The sequence below is a fragment of the Oncorhynchus nerka genome, linkage group LG20, assembly GCF_034236695.1.
Source record: "Oncorhynchus nerka isolate Pitt River linkage group LG20, Oner_Uvic_2.0, whole genome shotgun sequence".
In the NCBI taxonomy this organism is placed as follows: Eukaryota; Metazoa; Chordata; class Actinopteri; order Salmoniformes; family Salmonidae; genus Oncorhynchus; species Oncorhynchus nerka.
In genome coordinates, this window is record NC_088415.1 from 93,985,461 (window position 1) to 94,008,833 (window position 23,373).

Here is a 23,373-nt window from a genome sequence, read left to right on the forward strand (position 1 = left end):
GCTTCTTCCCCTCATCATGCCTGGTTAGGGACTAGGGCCTTCTGCTTCTTCCCCTCATCATGCCTGGCTAGGGACTAGGGCATTCTGCTTCTTCCCCTCGTCATGCCTAGCTAGGGACTAGGGCCTTCTGCTTCTTCCCCTCGTCATGCCTGGCTAGGGACTAGGGCCTTCTGCTTCTTCCCCTCGTCATGCCTGGCTAGGGAGCAGGGCCTTCTGCTTCTTCCCCTCATCATGCCTGGCTAGGGACTAGGGCCTTCTGCTTCTTCCCCTCGTCATGCCTGGCTAGGGACTAGGGCCTTCTGCTTCTTCCCCTCATCATGCCTGGCTAGGGACTAGGGCCTTCTGCTTCTTCCCCTCGTCATGCCTGGTTAGGGCCTTCTGCTTCTTCCCCTCATCATGCCTGGCTAGGGACTAGGGCCTTCTGCTTCTTCCCCTCGTTATGCCTGGCTAGGGACTAGGGCCTTCTGCTTCTTCCCCTCGTCATGCCTGGCTAGGGACTAGGGCCTTCTGCTTCTTCCCCTCGTCATGCCTGGCTAGGGACTAGGGCCTTCTGCTTCTTCCCCTCATTATGCCTGGCTAGGGACTAGGGCCTTCTGCTTCTTCCCCTCATCATGCCTGGCTAGGGACTAGGGCCTTCTGCTTCTTCCCCTCGTCATGCCTGGCTAGGGACTAGGGCCTTCTGCTTCTTCCCCTCATCATGCCTGGCTAGGGACTAGGGCCTTCTGCTTCTTCCCCTCGTCATGCTTGGTTAGGGCCTTCTGCTTCTTCCCCTCATCATGCCTGGTTAGGGACTAGGGCCTTCTGCTTCTTCCCCTCGTCATGCCTGGTTAGGGCCTTCTGCTTCTTCCCCTCATCATGCCTGGTTAGGGACTAGGGCCTTCTGCTTCTTCCCCTCATCATGCCTGGCTAGGGACTAGGGCATTCTGCTTCTTCCCCTCGTCATGCCTGGCTAGGGACTAGGGCCTTCTGCTTCTTCCCCTCGTCATGCCTGGTTAGGGACTAGGGCCTTCTGCTTCTTCCCCTCATCATGCCTGGTTGGGGCCTTCTGCTTCTTCCCCTCATCATGCCTGGTTAGGGACTAGGGCCTTCTGCTTCTTCCCCTCATCATGCCTGGTTAGGGACTAGGGCCTTCTGCTTCTTCCCCTCATCATGCCTGGCTAGGGACTAGGGCATTCTGCTTCTTCCCCTCGTCATGCCTGGCTAGGGACTAGGGCCTTCTGCTTCTTCCCCTCGTCATGCCTGGCTAGGGAGCAGGGCCTTCTGCTTCTTCCCCTCATCATGCCTGGCTAGGGACTAGGGCCTTCTGCTTCTTCCCCTCGTCATGCCTGGCTAGGGACTAGGGCCTTCTGCTTCTTCCCCTCATCATGCCTGGCTAGGGACTAGGGCCTTCTGCTTCTTCCCCTCATCATGCCTGGCTAGGGACTAGGGCCTTCTGCTTCTTCCCCTCGTCATGCCTGTTTAGGGCCTTCTGCTTCTTCCCCTCATCATGCCTGGCTAGGGACTAGGGCCTTCTGCTTCTTCCCCTCGTTATGCCTGGCTAGGGACTAGGGCCTTCTGCTTCTTCCCCTCGTCATGCCTGGCTAGGGACTAGGGCCTTCTGCTTCTTCCCCTCGTCATGCCTGGCTAGGGACTAGGGCCTTCTGCTTCTTCCCCTCATTATGCCTGGCTAGGGACTAGGGCCTTCTGCTTCTTCCCCTCATCATGCCTGGCTAGGGCCTTCTGCTTCTTCCCCTCGTCCTGCCTGGCTAGGGACTAGGGCCTTCTGCTTCTTCCCCTCATCATGCCTTGCTAGGGCCTTCTGCTTCTTCCCCTCGTCATGCCTGGCTAGGGACTAGGGCCTTCTGCTTCTTCCCCTCGTCATGCCTGGCTAGGGCCTTCTGCTTCTTCCCCTCATCATGCCTGGCTAGGGCCTTCTGCTTCTTCCCCTCGTCATGCCTGGCTAGGGACTAGGGCCTTCTGCTTCTTCCCCTCGTCATGCCTGGTTAGGGCCTTCTGCTTCTTCCCCTCATCATGCCTGGTTAGGGACTAGGGCCTTCTGCTTCTTCCCCTCGTCATGCCTGGCTAGGGACTAGGGCCTTCTGCTTCTTCCGCCTCGTCATGCCTGGCTAGGGACTAGGGCCTTCTGCTTCTTCCCCTCATCATGCCTGGTTAGGGCCTTCTGCTTCTTCCCCTCATCATGCCTGGTTAGGGACTAGGGCCTTCTGCTTCTTCCCCTCGTCATGCCTGGCTAGGGACTAGGGCCTTCTGCTTCTTCCCCTCGTCATGCCTGGCTAGGGACTAGGGCCGTCTGCTTCTTCCCCTCATCATGCCTGGCTAGGGCCTTCTGCTTCTTCCCCTCGTCATGCCTGGCTAGGGACTAGGGCCTTCTGCTTCTTCCCCTCATCATGCCTGGTTAGGGCCTTCTGCTTCTTCCCCTCATCATGCCTGGTTAAGGCCTTCTGCTTCTTCCCCTCATCATGCCTGGTTAGGGACTAGGGCCTTCTGCTTCTTCCCCTCGTCATGCCTGGCTAGGGACTAGGGCCTTCTGCTTCTTCCCCTCATCATGCCTGGCTAGGGACTAGGGCCTTCTGCTTCTTCCCCTCATCATGCCTGGCTAGGGCCTTCTGCTTCTTCCCCTCGTCATGCCTGGCTAGGGACTAGGGCCTTCTGCTTCTTCCCCTCATCATGCCTGGCTAGGGACTAGGGCCTTCTGCTTCTTCCCCTCGTCATGCTTGGTTAGGGCCTTCTGCTTCTTCCCCTCATCATGCCTGGTTAGGGACTAGGGCCTTCTGCTTCTTCCCCTCGTCATGCCTGGTTAGGGCCTTCTGCTTCTTCCCCTCATCATGCCTGGTTAGGGACTAGGGCCTTCTGCTTCTTCCCCTCATCATGCCTGGCTAGGGACTAGGGCATTCTGCTTCTTCCCCTCGTCATGCCTGGCTAGGGACTAGGGCCTTCTGCTTCTTCCCCTCGTCATGCCTGGTTAGGGACTAGGGCCTTCTGCTTCTTCCCCTCATCATGCCTGGTTGGGGCCTTCTGCTTCTTCCCCTCATCATGCCTGGTTAGGGACTAGGGCCTTCTGCTTCTTCCCCTCATCATGCCTGGTTAGGGACTAGGGCCTTCTGCTTCTTCCCCTCATCATGCCTGGCTAGGGACTAGGGCATTCTGCTTCTTCCCCTCGTCATGCCTGGCTAGGGACTAGGGCCTTCTGCTTCTTCCCCTCGTCATGCCTGGCTAGGGAGCAGGGCCTTCTGCTTCTTCCCCTCATCATGCCTGGCTAGGGACTAGGGCCTTCTGCTTCTTCCCCTCGTCATGCCTGGATAGGGACTAGGGCCTTCTGCTTCTTCCCCTCATCATGCCTGGCTAGGGACTAGGGCCTTCTGCTTCTTCCCCTCATCATGCCTGGCTAGGGACTAGGGCCTTCTGCTTCTTCCCCTCGTCATGCCTGGTTAGGGCCTTCTGCTTCTTCCCCTCATCATGCCTGGCTAGGGACTAGGGCCTTCTGCTTCTTCCCCTCGTTATGCCTGGCTAGGGACTAGGGCCTTCTTCCTCGCTGCCTGGCTTCCTTCTGCTTCTTCCCCTCGTCATGCCTGGCTAGGGACTAGGGCCTTCTGCTTCTTCCCCTCATCATGCCTGGCTAGGGACTAGGGCCTTCTGCTTCTTCCCCTCATTATGCCTGGCTAGGGACTAGGGCCTTCTGCTTCTTCCCCTCATCATGCCTTGCTAGGGCCTTCTGCTTCTTCCCCTCGTCATGCCTGGCTAGGGACTAGGGCCTTCTGCTTCTTCCCCTCGTCATGCCTGGCTAGGGCCTTCTGCTTCTTCCCCTCATCATGCCTGGCTAGGGCCTTCTGCTTCTTCCCCTCGTCATGCCTGGCTAGGGCCTTCTGCTTCTTCCCCTCATCATGCCTGGCTAGGGCCTTCTGCTTCTTCCCCTCGTCATGCCTGGTTAGGGCCTTCTGCTTCTTCCCCTCATCATGCCTGGTTAGGGACTAGGGCCTTCTGCTTCTTCCCCTCGTCATGCCTGGCTAGGGACTAGGGCCTTCTGCTTCTTCCCCTCGTCATGCCTGGCTAGGGACTAGGGCCTTCTGCTTCTTCCCCTCATCATGCCTGGTTAGGGCCTTCTGCTTCTTCCCCTCATCATGCCTGGTTAGGGACTAGGGCCTTCTGCTTCTTCCCCTCGTCATGCCTGGCTAGGGACTAGGGCCTTCTGCTTCTTCCCCTCGTCATGCCTGGCTAGGGACTAGGGCCGTCTGCTTCTTCCCCTCATCATGCCTGGCTAGGGCCTTCTGCTTCTTCCCCTCGTCATGCCTGGCTAGGGACTATGGCCTTCTGCTTCTTCCCCTCATCATGCCTGGTTAGGGCCTTCTGCTTCTTCCCCTCATCATGCCTGGTTAGGGCCTTCTGCTTCTTCCCCTCATCATGCCTGGTTAGGGACTAGGGCCTTCTGCTTCTTCCCCTCGTCATGCCTGGCTAGGGACTAGGGCCTTCTGCTTCTTCCCCTCATCATGCCTGGCTAGGGACTAGGGCCTTCTGCTTCTTCCCCTCATCATGCCTGGCTAGGGACTAGGGCCTTCTGCTTCTTCCCCTCGTCATGCCTGGTTAGGGCCTTCTGCTTCTTCCCTCATCATGCCTGGCTAGGGACTAGGGCCTTCTGCTTCTTCCCCTCGTTATGCCTGGCTAGGGACTAGGGCCTTCTGCTTCTTCCCCTCGTCATGCCTGGCTAGGGACTAGGGCCTTCTGCTTCTTCCCCTCGTCATGCCTGGCTAGGGACTAGGGCCTTCTGCTTCTTCCCCTCATTATGCCTGGCTAGGGACTAGGGCCTTCTGCTTCTTCCCCTCATCATGCCTGGCTAGGGCCTTCTGCTTCTTCCCCTCGTCCTGCCTGGCTAGGGACTAGGGCCTTCTGCTTCTTCCCCTCATCATGCCTTGCTAGGGCCTTCTGCTTCTTCCCCTCGTCATGCCTGGCTAGGGACTAGGGCCTTCTGCTTCTTCCCCTCGTCATGCCTGGCTAGGGCCTTCTGCTTCTTCCCCTCATCATGCCTGGCTAGGGCCTTCTGCTTCTTCCCCTCGTCATGCCTGGCTAGGGACTAGGGCCTTCTGCTTCTTCCCCTCGTCATGCCTGGTTAGGGCCTTCTGCTTCTTCCCCTCATCATGCCTGGTTAGGGACTAGGGCCTTCTGCTTCTTCCCCTCGTCATGCCTGGCTAGGGACTAGGGCCTTCTGCTTCTTCCCCTCGTCATGCCTGGCTAGGGACTAGGGCCTTCTGCTTCTTCCCCTCATCATGCCTGGTTAGGGCCTTCTGCTTCTTCCCCTCATCATGCCTGGTTAGGGACTAGGGCCTTCTGCTTCTTCCCCTCGTCATGCCTGGCTAGGGACTAGGGCCTTCTGCTTCTTCCTCTCGTCATGCCTGGCTAGGGACTAGGGCCTTCTGCTTCTTCCCCTCGTCATGCCTGGCTAGGGACTAGGGCCGTCTGCTTCTTCCCCTCATCATGCCTGGCTAGGGCCTTCTGCTTCTTCCCCTCATCATGCCTGGCTAGGGACTAGGGCCTTCTGCTTCTTCCCCTCATCATGCCTGGTTAGGGCCTGGCCTGGTTAGGGACCTGGCTAGGGCCCTTCTGCTTCTTCCCCTCGTCATGCCTGGCTAGGGACTAGGGCCGTCTGCTTCTTCCCCTCATCATGCCTGGCTAGGGCCTTCTGCTTCTTCCCCTCGTCATGCCTGGCTAGGGACTATGGCCTTCTGCTTCTTCCCCTCATCATGCCTGGTTAGGGCCTTCTGCTTCTTCCCCTCATCATGCCTGGTTAGGGCCTTCTGCTTCTTCCCCTCATCATGCCTGGTTAGGGACTAGGGCCTTCTGCTTCTTCCCCTCGTCATGCCTGGCTAGGGACTAGGGCCTTCTGCTTCTTCCCCTCATCATGCCTGGCTAGGGACTAGGGCCTTCTGCTTCTTCCCCTCATCATGCCTGGCTAGGGACTAGGGCCTTCTGCTTCTTCCCCTCGTCATGCCTGGTTAGGGCCTTCTGCTTCTTCCCCTCATCATGCCTGGCTAGGGACTAGGGCCTTCTGCTTCTTCCCCTCGTTATGCCTGGCTAGGGACTAGGGCCTTCTGCTTCTTCCCCTCGTCATGCCTGGCTAGGGACTAGGGCCTTCTGCTTCTTCCCCTCGTCATGCCTGGCTAGGGACTAGGGCCTTCTGCTTCTTCCCCTCATTATGCCTGGCTAGGGACTAGGGCCTTCTGCTTCTTCCCCTCATCATGCCTGGCTAGGGCCTTCTGCTTCTTCCCCTCGTCCTGCCTGGCTAGGGACTAGGGCCTTCTGCTTCTTCCCCTCATCATGCCTTGCTAGGGCCTTCTGCTTCTTCCCTCGTCATGCCTGGCTAGGGACTAGGGCCTTCTGCTTCTTCCCCTCGTCATGCCTGGCTAGGGCCTTCTGCTTCTTCCCCTCATCATGCCTGGCTAGGGCCTTCTGCTTCTTCCCCTCGTCATGCCTGGCTAGGGACTAGGGCCTTCTGCTTCTTCCCCTCGTCATGCCTGGTTAGGGCCTTCTGCTTCTTCCCCTCATCATGCCTGGTTAGGGACTAGGGCCTTCTGCTTCTTCCCCTCGTCATGCCTGGCTAGGGACTAGGGCCTTCTGCTTCTTCCCCTCGTCATGCCTGGCTAGGGACTAGGGCCTTCTGCTTCTTCCCCTCATCATGCCTGGTTAGGGCCTTCTGCTTCTTCCCCTCATCATGCCTGGTTAGGGACTAGGGCCTTCTGCTTCTTCCCCTCGTCATGCCTGGCTAGGGACTAGGGCCTTCTGCTTCTTCCCCTCGTCATGCCTGGCTAGGGACTAGGGCCTTCTGCTTCTTCCCCTCGTCATGCCTGGCTAGGGACTAGGGCCGTCTGCTTCTTCCCCTCATCATGCCTGGCTAGGGCCTTCTGCTTCTTCCCCTCGTCATGCCTGGCTAGGGACTAGGGCCTTCTGCTTCTTCCCCTCATCATGCCTGGTTAGGGCCTTCTGCTTCTTCCCCTCATCATGCCTGGTTAGGGCCTTCTGCTTCTTCCCCTCGTCATGCCTGGCTAGGGACTAGGGCCTTCTGCTTCTTCCCCTCGTCATGCCTGGCTAGGGACTAGGGCCTTCTGCTTCTTCCCCTCATCATGCCTGGCTAGGGCCTTCTGCTTCTTCCCCTCGTCATGCCTGGCTAGGGACTAGGGCCTTCTGCTTCTTCCCCTCATCATGCCTGGTTAGGGACTAGGGCCTTCTGCTTCTTCCCCTCGTCATGCCTGGCTAGGGACTAGGGCCTTCTGCTTCTTCCCCTCGTCATGCCTGGCTAGGGACTAGGTCAAGCTTTTTCTAGGCAGGTTACACGGTCAGGACAAACATAGCTGCAGACGAGACCTTGGTCTCAATAAGATTCCCAGCAACGGAATAGTTAAATACGCTGTTTTTCCTAGTGTGGTTAGGAAAACTCCTAGTTCCTAGACATGATACATTCTTTTCTTAGAAAATTACACAAACTTATGCAGTATTTCCACATGCGGTTTTATATTGATTAATGTATTGTTTGATTGTGTGTAGGTCTGCAGAGCCCAAGTCCAACACGTCATCAGTGAAGCAGCACTATCTGCACCAGTCCAGATACCTCCCTGGTAAAGTCCTGTGGTACTGAAACCGGTAGGGTCCAGATACCTCCCTGGTAAAGTCCTGTGGTACTGAAACCGGTAGGGTCCAGATACCTCCCTGGTAAAGTCCTGTGGTACTGAAACCGGTAGGGTCCAGATACCTCTCTGGTAAAGTCCTGTGGTACTGAAACCGGTAGGGTCCAGATACCTCCCTGGTAAAGTCCTGTGGTACTGAAACCGGTAGGGTCCAGATACCTCCCTGGTAAAGTCCTGTGGTACTGAAACCGGTAGGGTCCAGATACCTCCCTGGTAAAGTCCTGTGGTACTGAATCCGGTAGGGTCCAGATACCTCCCTGTGTTCTTAACTGGCTTCCCTAGTGAAATAAAGGTTAAATAAAATAAATAAATATTCAAAAATCATGGGCATTAATATGGAGTTGGTCCACCCTTTGCTGCTATAACAGCCTCCACTCTTCTGGGAAGGCTTTCCACTAGATGTTGGAACATTGCTGCTATAACAGCCTCCACTCTTCTGGGAAGGCTTTCCACTAGATGTTGGAACATTGCTGCTATAACAGCCTCCTCTCTTCTGGGAAGGCTTTCCACTAGATGTTGGAACATTGCTGCTATAACATCCTCCACTCTTCTGGGAAGGCTTTCCACTAGATGTTGGAACATTGCTGCAGGGACTTGCTTCCATTCAACCACAAGAGCATTAGTGAGGTCAGGGTTTTCCACTGCTCCAGAGTCCAATGACTAGTAGCTTTACACCACTCCAGCCGACGCTTGGCATTGCGCATGGTGATCTTAGGCTTGTGTGCGGCTGCTCGACCATGGAAACCCATTTTCATGAAGCTCCCAACGAACAGTTCTTGTTGCTGACGTTGCTTCCAGAGGCAGTTTGGAACTCGGTAGTGAGTGTTGCAACCGAGGACAGACGGATTTGACACGATTCAGCACTTGGCGTTCCCGTTCTGTGAGCTTGTGTGGCCTACCACTTTGCTGGCTGAGCCGTTGTTGCTCCTAGACATTTCCACTTCACAATATTATCACCTACAGTTGACCGGAGCAGCTCCTGCGTTTTCTTGGCTGTGTGCTTAGGGTCGTTGTCCTGTTGGCAGGTGAACCTTCGCCCCAGTCTGAGGTCCTGAGCGCTCTGGAGCAGATTTTCATCAAGCGTCTCTCTGTACTTTGCTCCGTTCATCTTTCCCTCGATCCTGACTAGTCTCCCAGTCCCTGCCGTTAAAAAACATCTCCACAGCATGATGCTGCCACCACCATGCTTCACCGTAGGGATGGTGCCAGGTTTCCTCCAGACGTGACGCTTGGCATTCAGGCCAAAGAGTTCAATCTTGGTTTCATCAGACCAGAGAATCTTGTTTCTCATGTTCTGAGAGTCCTATAGGTGCCTTTTGGCAAACTCCAAGCGGGCTGTCATGTGCCTTTTACTGAGGAGTGGCTTCCATCTGGCCACTCTATCATAAAGGCCTGATTGGTGGTGTGTTGCAGAGATGGTCGACCTTCTGGAAGGTTCTCCCATCTCCACAGAGGAACTCTGGTGCTCTGTCAGAGTGACCATCGGGTTCCTTGGTCACCTCCCCGACCAAGGCCTTCTCCCCCGATTGATCAGTTTGGCCGGGCGGCCAGCTCTAGGAAGAGTCTTGGTGGTTCCAAACTTCTTCCATTTAAGAATGATGGAGGCCATTGTTTTTGGGGACCTTCAATGCTGCAGATGTTTTTTGGTACCCTTCCCCAAATCTGTGCCTCGACACAATCCTGTCTCGAAGCTCTACGGACAATTCCTTCGACCTCATGGCTTGGTTTTTCTGACATGCATTGTCAACTGTGGGACCTTTATATAGACAGGTGTGTGCCTTTCCAAATAATTTCCAATCAATTGAATTTACCACAGCTGGACTCCAATCAAGTTGTAGAAACAGCTCAAAGATGATCAATGGAAACAGGATGCACCTGAGCTCAATTTAGAGTCTCAAAGCAAAGGGTCTGAATATTTATACGTTTTTTCTTTTTATACGTTTGCAAAAATGTCTAAAAACCTGTTTTCACTTCATCATTATGGGTTATTGTATGTAGATTGAGAATTGTTTTAATTTAATACATTTTAGAATAAGGCTGTAACGTAACAAAATGTGGAAGAAGTCAAGGGGTCTGAATACTTTCTGAATGCACTGTAGATACATCTGTTACCTGTCCTGTGCTCAACCAAATCTCTCTGTCCTCTCACTCTCTCTGTCCTCTCTCTGTTCTCTCTCTTTCTGTCCTCTCTCTGGTCTCTCTCTCTCTCTCTCTGTCCTCTCTGTTCCTTTCTCTCTGTCGTCTCTCTCTCTCTGTCGTCTCTCTCTCTCTGTCGTCGTCTCTGTCGTCGTCTCTCTCTCTGTCGTCGTCTCTCTCTCTGTCGTCGTCTCTCTCTCTGTCGTCGTCTCTCTCTCTGTCGTCTCTCTCTCTGTCGTCAACTCTCTCTCTGTCGTCTCTCTCTCTCTGTCGTCGTCTCTCTCTCTGTCGTCTCTCTCTTTCTGTCCTCTCTCTGGTCTCTCTCTCTCTCTCTCTGTCCTCTCTGTTCCTTTCTCTCTGTCGTCTCTCTCTCTCTGTCGTCGTCTCTCTCTCTGTCGTCGTCTCTCTCTCTGTCGTCTCTCTCTCTCTGTCGTCGTCTCTCTCTCTGTCGTCGTCTCTCTCTCTGTCGTCTCTCTCTCTGTCGTCAACTCTCTCTCTGTCGTCTCTCTCTCTCTGTCGTTGTCTCTCTCTTTGTCGTCTCTCTGTCCTCTCTCCCTCGGTCTGTTTCAGGCGTGAACCCTAAGACCAACAAGAGCAGCTTTCAGCAGCAGCCTGAAAGGAGTGTGTGGGCCAACTCCTCTTTAACCAGGGCACAGGGAACAGGACTGCCACTTACTAAAGGTAAGAATAATTCACATCACTGATTATTCCTTTATTACACAAATACAGTACAGTCAAATCCCATTCATGTCCATCTTTATTGTCCCAGTAGGGACATTCATTGTACGGCCAGGAGTTTACAAAATATACTATACGTGTACAGCATATAGTTACACTTGACAAGGTGTTAAAAACACTTCTTCTGACCAATGTCTCTATCGTAATCCATTCAAAAGTGATTGGGTATTTTACCCTTAAACGATGGCCAGAATTAGGGTGGCTAAATCAGTGGAGGCCAGAGAGAAGAGAGAAGAAGAGAGAAGAAGAAGTGGTCAAAAATCAGGAAAATTACACCACTCCTTTATTCATCAGGAGAAAGTATAAAATCCTTCACTCCGGTAGGGAGATCAAATTTCTGTTAGCAGTAGGAGATAGCAGTAGGAGATCAAATGTCTGTTAGCAGTAGGAGATTGCAGTAGGAGATCAAATGTCTGATAGCAGTAGGATATCAAATGTCTGTTAGCAGTAGGAGATAGCAGTAGGAGATCAAATGTCTGTTAGCAGTAGGAGATAGCAGTAGGAGATCAAATGTCTGTTAGCAGTAGGATATAGCAGTAGGAGATCAAATGTCTGTTAGCAGTAGGAGATTGCAGTAGGAGATCAAATGTCTGATAGCAGTAGGAGATCAAATGTCTGTTAGCAGTAGGAGATAGCAGTAGGAGATCAAATGTCTGTTAGCAGTAGGAGATCAAATGTCTGATAGCAGTAGGAGATCAAATGTCTGATAGCAGTAGGAGATCAAATGTCTGTCATCAGACAGCAGTAGGAGATATATACAGGGGGTACCGGTACATAGTCAATGTGCGGTTAGTTGAGGTAATTGAGGTAATATGTACATGTAGGTAGAGTTACTTTATAAGTGACTATGCATAGATAATAACAGAGAGTAGCAGTGGTGTGAAAGAGGGAAGGGGGAGTCAATGCAAATAGTCTGGGTAGCCATTTGATTAGATGTTCAGGAGTCTTATGGCTTGGAGGTAGAAGCTGTTTAGAAGCCACTTGGACCTAGACTTGGCGCTCTGGTACCGACTGCTGTGCGGTAGCAGAGAGAACAGTATATGACTAGGGTGGCTGGAGTCTTTGACAATTTGTAGGGCCTTCCTCTGACACCGCCTGGTATAGAGGTCCTGGATGTCAGGAAGCTTGGCCCCGGTGATGTACTGGAGCACACGTACTACTCTCTGTAGCGCCTTGCGGTCGGAGGTCGAGCAGTTGCCGTACCAGGCAGTGATGGAACGAGTCAGGATGCTCTCGATGGTGCAGCTGTAGAACCTTTTAATGAACCTAGTATTGTCACATGGACTATTTAGTGAATAGTTCATATTTCATGGACAGACATAGTTTACGTGACATTTTAGTTCTCCTTGTCGATTAGTGAAGAGTAGTTTAATGTAGACTATATAGATTAGTGAAGAGTAATCTCATGTAGACTATATAGATTAGTGAAGAGTAATCTCATGTAGACTATATAGATTAGTGAAGAGTAGTTTAATGTAGACTATATAGATTAGTGAAGAGTAATCTCATGTAGACTATATAGATTAGTGAAGAGTAATCTCATGTAGACTATATAGATTAGTGAAGAGTAGTTTAATGTAGACTATATAGATTAGTGAATAGTAATCTCATGTAGACTATATAGATTAGTGAAGAGTAATCTCATGTAGACTATATAGATTAGTGAAGAGTAGACTATATAGATTAGTGAATAGTGATCTCATGTAGACTATATAGATTAGTGAATAGTGATCTCATGTAGACTATATAGATTAGTGAATAGTAGTTTAATGTAGACTATATAGATTAGTGAAGAGTAGTTTAATGTAGACTATATAGATTAGTGAAGAGTAGACTATATAGATTAGTGAATAGTAGTTTAATGTAGACTATATAGATTAGTGAAGAGTAATCTCATGTAGACTATATTGATTAGTGAAGAGTAGTTTAATGTAGACTATATAGATTAGTGAAGAGTAGACTATATAGATTAGTGAATAGTAATCTCATGTAGACTATATAGATTAGTGAAGAGTAGTTTAATGTAGACTATATAGATTAGTGAAGAGTAATCTCATGTAGACTATATAGATTAGTGAAGAGTAGACTATATAGATTAGTGAATAGTAATCTCATGTAGACTATATAGATTAGTGAATAGTAATCTCATGTAGACTATATAGATTAGTGAAGAGTAATCTCATGTAGACTATATGGGCTTGACAATCTGGACCCTCTATTTCTGAAACTATCTGCCGCCATTGTCGCAACCCCTATTACCAGCCTGTTCAACCTCTCTTTCATATCGTCTGAGATCCCCAAGGATTGGAAAGCTGCCGCAGTCATCCCCCTCTTCAAAGGGGGAGACACCCTGGACCCAAACTGCTATAGACCTATATCCATCCTGCCCTGCCTATCTAAGGTCTTCGAAAGCCAAGTCAACAAACAGGTCACTGACCATCTCGAATCCCACCGTACCTTCTCCGCTGTGCAATCTGGTTTCCGAGCCGGTCACGGGTGCACCTCAGCCACGCTCAAGGTACTAAACGATATCATAACCGCCATCGATAAAGACAGTACTGTGCAGCCGTCTTCATCGACCTCGCTGGCTTTCGACTCTGTCAATCACCATATTCTTATCGGCAGACTCAATAGCCTCGGTTTCTCGGATGACTGCCTTGCCTGGTTCACCAATTACTTTGCAGACAGAGTTCAGTGTGTCAAATCGGAGGGCATGCTGTCCGGTCCTCTGGCAGTCTCTATGGGGGTGCCACAGGGTTCAATTCTCGGGCCGACTCTTTTCTCTGTATATATCAATGATGTTGCTCTTGCTGCGGGCGATTCCCTGATCCACCTCTACGCAGACGACACCATTCTATATACTTTCGGCCCGTCATTGGACACTGTGCTATCTAACCTCCAAACGAGCTTCAATGCCATACAGCACTCCTTCCGTGGCCTCCAACTGCTCTTAAACGCGAGTAAAACCAAATGCATGCTTTTCAACCGATCGCTGCCTGCACCCGCATGCCCGACTAGCATCACCACCCTGGATGGTTCCGACCTTGAATATGTGGACATCTATAAGTACCTAGGTGTCTGGCTAGACTGCAAACTCTCCTTCCAGACTCACATCAAACATCTCCAATCGAAAATCAAATCAAGAGTCGGCTTTCTATTCTGCAACAAAGCCTCCTTCACTCACGCCGCCAAGCTTACCCTAGTAAAACTGACTATCCTACCGATCCTCGACTTCGGCGATGTCATCTACAAAATGGCTTCCAACACTCTACTCAGCAAACTGGATGCAGTCTATCACAGTGCCATCCGTTTTGCCACCAAAGCACCTTATACCACCCACCACTGCGACTTGTATGCTCTAGTCGGCTGGCCCTCGCTTCATATTCCGCCAGACCCACTGGCTCCAGGTCATCTACAAGTCCATGCTAGGTAAAGCTCCGCCTTATCTCAGTTCACTGGTCACGATGGCAACACCCATCCGTAGCACGCGCTCCAGCAGGTGTATCTCACTGATCATCCCTAAAGCCAACACCTCATTTGGCCGCCTTTCGTTCCAGTACTCTGCTGCCTGTGACTGGAACGAACTGCAAAAATCGCTGAAGTTGGAGACTTTTATCTCCCTCACCAACTTCAAACATCAGCTATCCGAGCAGCTAACCGATCGCTGCAGCTGTACATAGTCTATTGGTAAATAGCCCACCCATTTTCACCTACCTCATCCCCATACTGTTTTTATACTGTTTTTTTTTTTTTATTTATTTACTTTTCTGCTCTTTTGCACACCAATATCTCTACCTGTACATGACCATCTGATCATTTATCACTCCAGTGTTAATCTGCAAAATTGTATTATTCGCCTACCTCCTCATGCCTTTTGCACACATTGTATATAGACTGCCCAATACTGTGTTATTGACTTGTTAATTGTTTACTCCATGTGTAACTCTGTGTTGTCTGCTCACACTGCTATGCTTTATCTTGGCCAGGTCGCAGTTGCAAATGAGAACTTGTTCTCAACTAGCCTACCTGGTTAAATAAAGGTGAAATAAAAATAAAATAAAAATAAATATAGATTAGTGAATAGTAATCTCATGTAGACTATATAGATTAGTGAATAGTAATCTCATGTAGACTATATAGATTAGTGAAGAGTAGTTTAATGTAGACTATATAGATTAGTGAAGAGTAATCTCATGTAGACTATATAGATTAGTGAATAGTAGTTTAATGTAGACTATATAGATTAGTGAAGAGTAGTTTAATGTAGACTATATAGATTAGTGAAGAGTAATCTCATGTAGACTATATAGATTAGTGAATAGTAGTTTAATGTAGACTATATAGATTAGTGAAGAGTAGTTTAATGTAGACTATATAGATTAGTGAAGAGTAGACTATATAGATTAGTGAATAGTAATCTCATGTAGACTATATAGATTAGTGAAGAGTAATCTCATGTAGACTATATAGATTAGTGAAGAGTAGTTTAATGTAGACTATATAGATTAGTGAAGAGTAATCTCATGTAGACTATATAGATTAGTGAAGAGTAATCTCATGTAGACTATATAGATTAGTGAATAGTAATCTCATGTAGACTATATAGATTAGTGAATAGTAATCTCATAGTCTATTTAGTGAATAGTTAGTCTCTGATTTGAGACATATAGGAATAGCTGTAATATTCGTGCTGTTTGGTTTATTGATGTAGCAGAGTTAGTGTTATTTATTTCCAGATAACTTCCTGAGTAACACCTACAACCCTGCCAGCAGTAGCAGTTACACGTCATCGTTTCAGAAGGAGATGGGATCAGCTGGACACAGGACCCATCACCTAGCAACCGTAGGAGGCAACTCTGCTAGTAAGTCTCATCTCACCAGACCAGACCACACCAGACCAGACAGACAGACATGATGGTTTAAGTGCCATTTATTTACAGTATTCAATAAAAAAAAACATCTACTCTTCCATGTCTTTGTTTCCTTAACTTCATCTGTCTTTCTGAACTATTTTCCTTGTTGACCAGAATGAGACTCCTGTGTTGTGTTGAGGAGACAGAATGAGACTCCTGTGTTGTGTTGAGGAAACAGAATGAGACTCCTGGGTTGTGTTGAGGAGACAGAATGAGACTCCTGGGTTGTGTTGAGGAAACAGAATGAGACTCCTGGGTTGTGTTGAGGAGACAGAATGAGACTCCTGTGTTGTGTTGAGGAGACAGAATGAGACTCCTGTGTTGTGTTGAGGAAACAGAATGAGACTCCTGTGTTGTGTTGAGGAGACAGAATGAGACTCCTGTGTTGTGTTGAGGAGACAGAATGAGACTCCTGTGTTGTGTTGAGGAAACAGAATGAGACTCCTGGGTTGTGTTGAGGAGACAGAATGAGACTCCTGGGTTGTGTTGAGGAGACAGAATGAGACTCCTGGGTTGTGTTGAGGAGACAGAATGAGACTCCTGGGTTGTGTTGAGGAGACAGAATGAGACTCCTGGGTTGTGTTGAGGAGACAGAATGAGACTCCTGGGTTGTGTTGAGGAGACAGAATGAGACTCCTGGGTTGTGTTGAGGAGACAGAATGAGACTCCTGGGTTGTGTTGAAGAGACAGAATGAGACTCCTGGGTTGTGTTGAGCTTCCTGCTCTAACTTCTCCACTTTGATCTGACAGAGTACGAGGGATGGAAGACCAAGTCCATGAATCCTCAGATCCCTGGATCTTCTAGCCTCAACAGCAACAGTGGAGGGAAGATCACCTCGTCCAGACCTCCTCCTATCCAGCCTGTTCACGGACGGGTGGACTGGGCCACCAAGTACGGAGGAGGCCACCGGTAGCACAGCCCACTATAGCCAGATGACTGAGAAGAGTACCCATGGGACCCCACTGTAGCCATATGACTGAGAAGAGTACCCATTGACCCCACTATAGCCAGATGACTGAGAAGAGTACCCATTGACCCCACTGTAGCCATATGACTGAGAAGAGTACCCATTGACCCCACTATAGCCATATGACTGAGAAGAGTACCCATTGACCCCACTATAGCCATATGACTGAGAAGAGTACCCATTGACCCCACTGTAGCCATATGACTGAGAAGAGTACCCATTGACCCCACTGTAGCCATATGACTGAGAAGAGTACCCATGGGACCCCACTGTAGCCATATGACTGAGAAGAGTACCCATTGACCCCACTATAGCCATATGACTGAGAAGAGTACCCATGGGACCCCACTGTAGCCATATGACTGAGAAGAGTACCCATTGACCCCACTGTAGCCATATGACTGAGAAGAGTACCCATTGACCCCACTATAGCCATATGACTGAGAAGAGTACCCATTGAGCCCACTATAGCCAGATGACTGAGAAGAGTACCCATGGGACCCCACTGTAGCCATACGACTGAGAAGAGTACCCATTGACCCCACTATAGCCAGATGACTGAGAAGAGTACCCATTGACCCCACTGTAGCCATACGACTGAGAAGAGTACCCATTGACCCCACTATAGCCATATGACTGAGAAGAGTACCCATTGACCCCACTATAGCCATATGACTGAGAAGAGTACCCATTGACCCCACTGTAGCCATATGACTGAGAAGAGTACCCATTGACCCCACTGTAGCCATATGACTGAGAAGAGTACCCATTGACCCCACTGTAGCCATACGACTGAGAAGAGTACCCCACTGTAGCCATATGACTGAGAAGAGTACCATTGACCCCACTATAGCCATATGACTGAGAAGAGAAGAGTACCCATGGGACCCCACTGTAGCCATATGACTGAGAAGAGTACCCATTGACCCCACTGTAGCCATATGACTGAGAAGAGTACCCATTGACCCCACTGTAGCCATACGACTGAGAAGAGTACCCATTGACCCCACTATAGCCATATGACTGAGAAGAGTACCCATGGGACCCCACTGTAGCCATATGACTGAGAAGAGTACCCATTGACCCCGCTGTAGCCATATGACTGAGAAGAGTACCCATTGACCCCACTATAGCCATATGACTGAGAAGAGTACCCATTGACCCCACTGTAGCCATACGACTGAGAAGAGTACCCATTGACCCCACTATAGCCATATGACTGAGAAGAGTACCCATTGACCCCACTGTAGCCATACGACTGAGAAGAGTACCCATTGACCCCACTATAGCCATATGACTGAGAAGAGTACCCATGGGACCCCACTGTAGCCATATGACTGAGAAGAGTACCCATTGACCCCGCTGTAGCCATATGACTGAGAAGAGTACCCATTGACCCCACTGTAGCCATATGACTGAGAAGAGTACCCATTGACCCCACTATAGCCATATGACTGAGAAGAGTACCCATTGACCCCACTGTAGCCATACGACTGAGAAGAGTACCCATTGACCCCACTATAGCCATATGACTGAGAAGAGTACCCATGGGACCCCACTGTAGCCATATGACTGAGAAGAGTACCCATTGACCCCACTGCTGACTAGCCATATGACTGAGAAGAGTACCCATTGACCCCACTATAGCCATATGACTGAGAAGAGTACCCATTGACCCCACTGTAGCCATATGACTGAGAAGAGTACCCATTGACCCCACTGTAGCCATATGACTGAGAAGAGTACCCATTGACCCCACTATAGCCATATGACTGAGAAGAGTACCCATTGACCCCACTGTAGCCATATGACTGAGAAGAGTACCCATTGACGGTGTACTTCCTGAATTGAAATGGAATTGGTTCCAACCCTGGTGGGCATTAGAACAGTCAGAACCGTTTCCCCCTATTGAGAATCAATTCCGAGGAAGAATTCATTCCTGCAGAGTACCGTGAGCGGAGGAACACTCCAACTAGAGAGAAGAGGGACTGTTTCCTGCAGAGCACCGTGAGCGGAGGGACACTCCAACTAGAGAGAAGAGGGACTGTTTCCTGCAGAGCACCGTGAGCGGAGGGGCACTCCAACTAGAGAGAAGAGGGACTGTTTCCTGCAGAGCACCGTGAGCGGAGGGACACTCCAACTAGAGAGAAGGGGGACTATTTCCTGCAGAGCACCGTGAGCGGAGGGACACCAACTAGAGAGAAGAGGGACTGTTTCCTGCAGAGCACCGTGAGCGGAGGGACACTCCAACTAGAGAGAAGAGGGACTGTTTCCTGGCTGTGTTGTGTACACACAGCATCATTCTAGTCTGTTAGCCTGAGTCTCTGGCTGTGTTGTGTACACACAGCATCATTCTAGTCTGTTAGCCTGAGTCTCTGGCTGTGTCCTAAATGGTACCCTCTTCCCTATAGGGCTCTGGTCATAGGGGAGGCAGGGTAGGCTAGTGGTTAGAGCGTTGGACTAGTAACCGGAAGGTTGCAGCTGACAAGGTACAAATCTGTCATTCTGCCCCTGAACAGGCAGTTAACCCACTGTTCCTAGGCCGTCATTGAAAATAAGAATTTGTTCTTAACTGACTTGCCTAGTTAAATAAAGGGTAAAAAAATAGGTTGGACTATAAAGGGTTCCATTTGGGACTACAGGATGTGATGTCAACTGTTGTCATGTAGCTAGCTAGCATCGTTCCAGTCGGTGTACTGTACAATATTTCAGCATTACCTTCAATACATGTTCGTTATTATTTTTCTAGATTTTAGGTGAGAGTTGACTAAAAATAAAAGTATTATTTTACTACTGAAGCAGCCAATGAGTTCAAGTTATACATACTTATTTTCTGTAAAGTAACATTTGTCTGTATATCAAATATAAGTTTTGTTCATTAAAAAAAAGTGCCAAAAAAAAAAGCTTGGTCTGGACATTTCTTGAGGAAAAAATCTTCGATAAAAGTTCTTATCGGTGTTTTCTCTTGCTGAATACTTTTCCGTATATGATTTAGATTTATAGTCGTATAAAATGTTGATGATTTTTTTAAATATTTTTTTTATGTGTAATCTTTCAAAATTAATAACTATTTAAATGTAGTACATTGACAAAGAACAACAGTGAATCATTCTCTGGACAGACACGTCACACTGAGACAAACTTTCATGAATATGGGTATTTTCATACATGGATATGCTTGTCTAGAGAGGTTTCATTTGTCAGTGTTTCTTTACATGAATGTCAATTCTGGCATCAAATTACTGTGTATATAAAATACGTAAACAGTGAATATAAAACATTGAAATTCCTAGATTGTACCCATTGTGAATTGTCTTAAGACGCCGGAGAAGAAGACTGATGTTGTATGTGTCCCCAATCAATTTTTAAAAAACGTATTTTGTACATAATGTTGCCACTACCATCTCTTATGACCAAAAATAACTTCTGGACATCAGGACTGCGATTACTCACCACGGACTGGCGGAATCCTTTTTTTCCTTTAAACGAGTCTGACGAGCCCAACGTGAATGATATACTGCTTTCCCGGGAACAGGCCCAGATCCCCGTGTTTTGCGTGAAGAGGAGGTGGAGAAAAAGGGGCTGGAGGGCGGGATGCCTTCTGAGAATTTTTAGGCGATCGAATAAACCCCTACTTCCTTCCATTCTACTAGGAAACATGCAATCTTTGGAAAATAAAATAGATGACCTACGCAGAATATAAAACTACCAAAATGACATTCAAAACTGTAATATCTTATGCTTCACGGAGACGTGGCAGAACGACGACACTATCAACATACAGCTGGCTGGTTATCCGCTGTACCGGCAGGATAGAACAGTGGCATATGGTAAGACCAGGAACGGTGGAATATGAGCTATTCCTCGCCTGAGGTAGAGTATCTCATGATAAGCTGTAGACCACACTATCTACCTAGAGTTTTCAGCTGTATTATTTGTAGCTGTTTACATGCCACCACATTCAGAGGCACTAACACGGCATTGAATGAGCTGTATACCGCCATAAGCAAACAAGAAAACGCTCATCCAGAGGCGGCGCTCCTAGTGGCCGGGGACTTTAATGCAGGGAAACTTAAATCCATTTTACCAAATTTCTTTCAGCATGTTAAATGTGCAACCAGAGGAAAAGGAATTCTAGACCACCTTTACTCCACACAGAGATGTGTACAAAGCTCTCCCTCACCCTCCATTTGGCAAATCTGACCTTAATTGTATCCTCCTGATTCCTGGTTACAGGCTCAAATTAAAGCAGGAAGCACCAGTGACTAGATCAATAAAAAAAGTGGTCAGATGAAGCAGACGCTAAGCTACAGGACTGTTTTGCTGTCACAGACTGGAATATGTTCTGGGATTCCTCCGATGGCATTGAGGAGTACACCACATCTGTCATTGGCTTCATCAAGTGCATCGATGACCGTACGTACATATCCCAACCAGAAGCCATGGATTACAGGCAACATCCGCACTGAGCTAACGGCTAGAGCTGCCACTTTCAAGGAGCAGGAAGCTGATAAGAAATCCCGCTATGCCCTCCTGACGAACCATCAAACAGGTAAAGCATCAATACAAGACTAAGATCGAATCGTACTACACCGGCTCTGACGCTCGTCGGATGTGGCAGGGCTTGCAAACCATTGCAGAATACAAAGAGAAGCACGGCCGAGAGCTGCCCAGTGACATGAGCCTACCAGACGAGCTAAACTACTTCTATGCTCGCTTCGAGGCAAATAACACTGAAACATACATGAGAGCACCAGCTGTTCCAGAAGACTGTGTGATCACACTCTCTGCAGCCGATGTGAGTAAGCCCTTTAAACAGGGATGGCGGACTATGTATTTTTGTAAATAACATCTGGTACACGATATCTAAGGAAGTCTCGAGCTATTGCTCGCCACAGGGCCTGATGAATTACCACAATGTGTACTGCGAGCATGCGCTGACCAACTGGCAAGTGTCTTCACTGACATTTTCAACCTCTCCCTGACCTAGTCTGTAATACCAACATGTTTTTAAAAGACCACCATAGTCCCTGTGCCCAAAAACACTAAGGTAATCTGCCTAAATGACTACCGACCCGTAGCACTCACTTCTGTAGCGATGAAGTGCTTTGAAAGGCTGGTCATGGCTTACATCAACACCATTTTCCCAGAACGTTAGACCCAATAATTTGCATACCGCCCCAATAGATCCACAGATGATGCCATCTCTATTGCACTCCACACTGCCCTTTCCCACCTGGACAAAAGGAACACCTATGTGAGAATGCTTTTAATTGACTACAGCTCAGCGTTCAACACCATTTTGTCCTCAAAACTCATCACTAAGCTAAGGACCCTGGGACTAAACACCTCCCTCTGCAACTGGATCCTGGACTTCCTGACGGGCCGCCCCCAGGTGGTAAGGGTAGGTAACAACACATCCACCACGCTGATCCTCAAAACAGGGGCCCCTCAGGGGTGCGTACTCAGTCCTCTCCTGTACTCCCTGTTCACTCATGACTGAACTGCCAGGCACGACTCCAACACCATCATTAAGTTTGTGTCATCGGCAAACTTAGGCCTGATCACCGACAACGATGAACTTAGGCCTGATCACCGACAACGATGAGACAGCCTATAGGCAGGAGGTCAGAAACCTGGCCGTGTGGTGCCAGGACAACAACCTCTCCCTCAACGTGATCAAGACAAAGGAGATGATTGTGGACTACAGGAAAAAGAGGACCGAGCACGCCCCCCATTCTCATCGATGGGGCTGTAGTGGAGCAGGTTGAGAGCTTCAATTATTATTTTTGCGTATTTTTGTAGCAGTATATCATGAAGATATCTTGTTGATGCGGTTATGTTTTCTGGCATCACCGTACTGTCTCTTTAATCTCGCTCGATGGTGTGCAGCTGTAGAACTTTTTGAGGATCTGAGGACCCATGCCAAATCTTTTCAGTCTCCTGAGGGGGAATAGGTTATGTCATGCCCTCTGGGGTATCATTGAGTGTAGAGGTGGATAAGATGAGAAAAGATATTCCTGGTGTTTGTGACACCCACCATTTGGTGAGACACAGACCCGGGAGAAATGGGGAAAGGGAGTATACCCTGTCTGTCTTGTTGAGCTTCGACATGGAGTTTCTACCTGGTAAGGTCAGGCTAGGGTATATTAGCTATTTGGTGAGGGTGTTTGTTCCGAACCCGCTACGGGGCTTTAGGTGCCAAGGATTTGGACATGTAGCAACAGTATGTAGAAGGGAGGTCCCAGGATGTGGAAAGTGTGCAGGAGGTCATAGTCAGAGGGAGTGTGAAGTTGGGGTTAAGAAAGCACTGTGTGTAAACTGTGAATCGCCTAATGCAGCTGGGGGTCTGAAGTGCCCTGTACTAGAGAGAGAGACAAGTTGAGATTGCCAGAGTTCGAGTGAGGAAGAAGGTTTCATATGCTGAGGCAGTAAGGCAAGTAGAGGATAGCTCAAGGATGAGGGATTTGATTGGGAGCCCCCCATTGAGGCCCGAAGAGAGAGATCCAGAGAAAATGAATTTTAGTAAGGTTGAATTTCATGCATTTATAACCATGGTAATCAACTGCACTGCATTGATGGAACGGAAATCACAGAAGATAGATGTGGTAGTTGCAGCAGCAGATAAATATTTGGATGTGAAAGATTTCAGTGCAGAAGATCTACAGGAAGTTGAGAGAAGGGGTTCAACCCTGACATGCTGACGGCCTCGTTTAGGCTCGTGTAGGCTCGTTTAGGCCCAAATAAATTGTAAGGGGGGGTGTATATAGGCAAGGTGCAGTGTTAGACGGAGGTACAATAAAAAATGTTCCCTCATTTTTAAAATATATATATATATATATATATATTTTTTTAATTATTATTTTTTTTTTTTTTACAAAATATGCAATCTGCACTCTGACCTGCGATGGGCAGCAATATACAACACAGCATTCAGTCCGCCGGGGAAAT

At 48.9% G+C, this 23,373-nt stretch overlaps 1 protein-coding gene across 1 annotated transcript in view; it reads left to right on the forward strand.

The window, feature by feature from the left end:
• LOC115125130 (serine/threonine-protein kinase MAK) overlaps positions 1-16,534 on the forward strand; it is a 41,844-nt gene extending 25,310 nt beyond the window's left edge. Inside the window, exons 9-12 of the mRNA XM_065005987.1 lie at positions 7,528-7,598; positions 10,374-10,484; positions 15,278-15,403; positions 16,205-16,534. Coding sequence (XP_064862059.1) covers positions 7,528-7,598; positions 10,374-10,484; positions 15,278-15,403; positions 16,205-16,368 — 472 coding nt within the window. The 3' untranslated portion in view covers positions 16,369-16,534. The remainder of the gene's footprint in view (positions 1-7,527; positions 7,599-10,373; positions 10,485-15,277; positions 15,404-16,204) is intronic.
• The last annotated feature ends 6,839 nt before the right edge of the window (positions 16,535-23,373 follow it).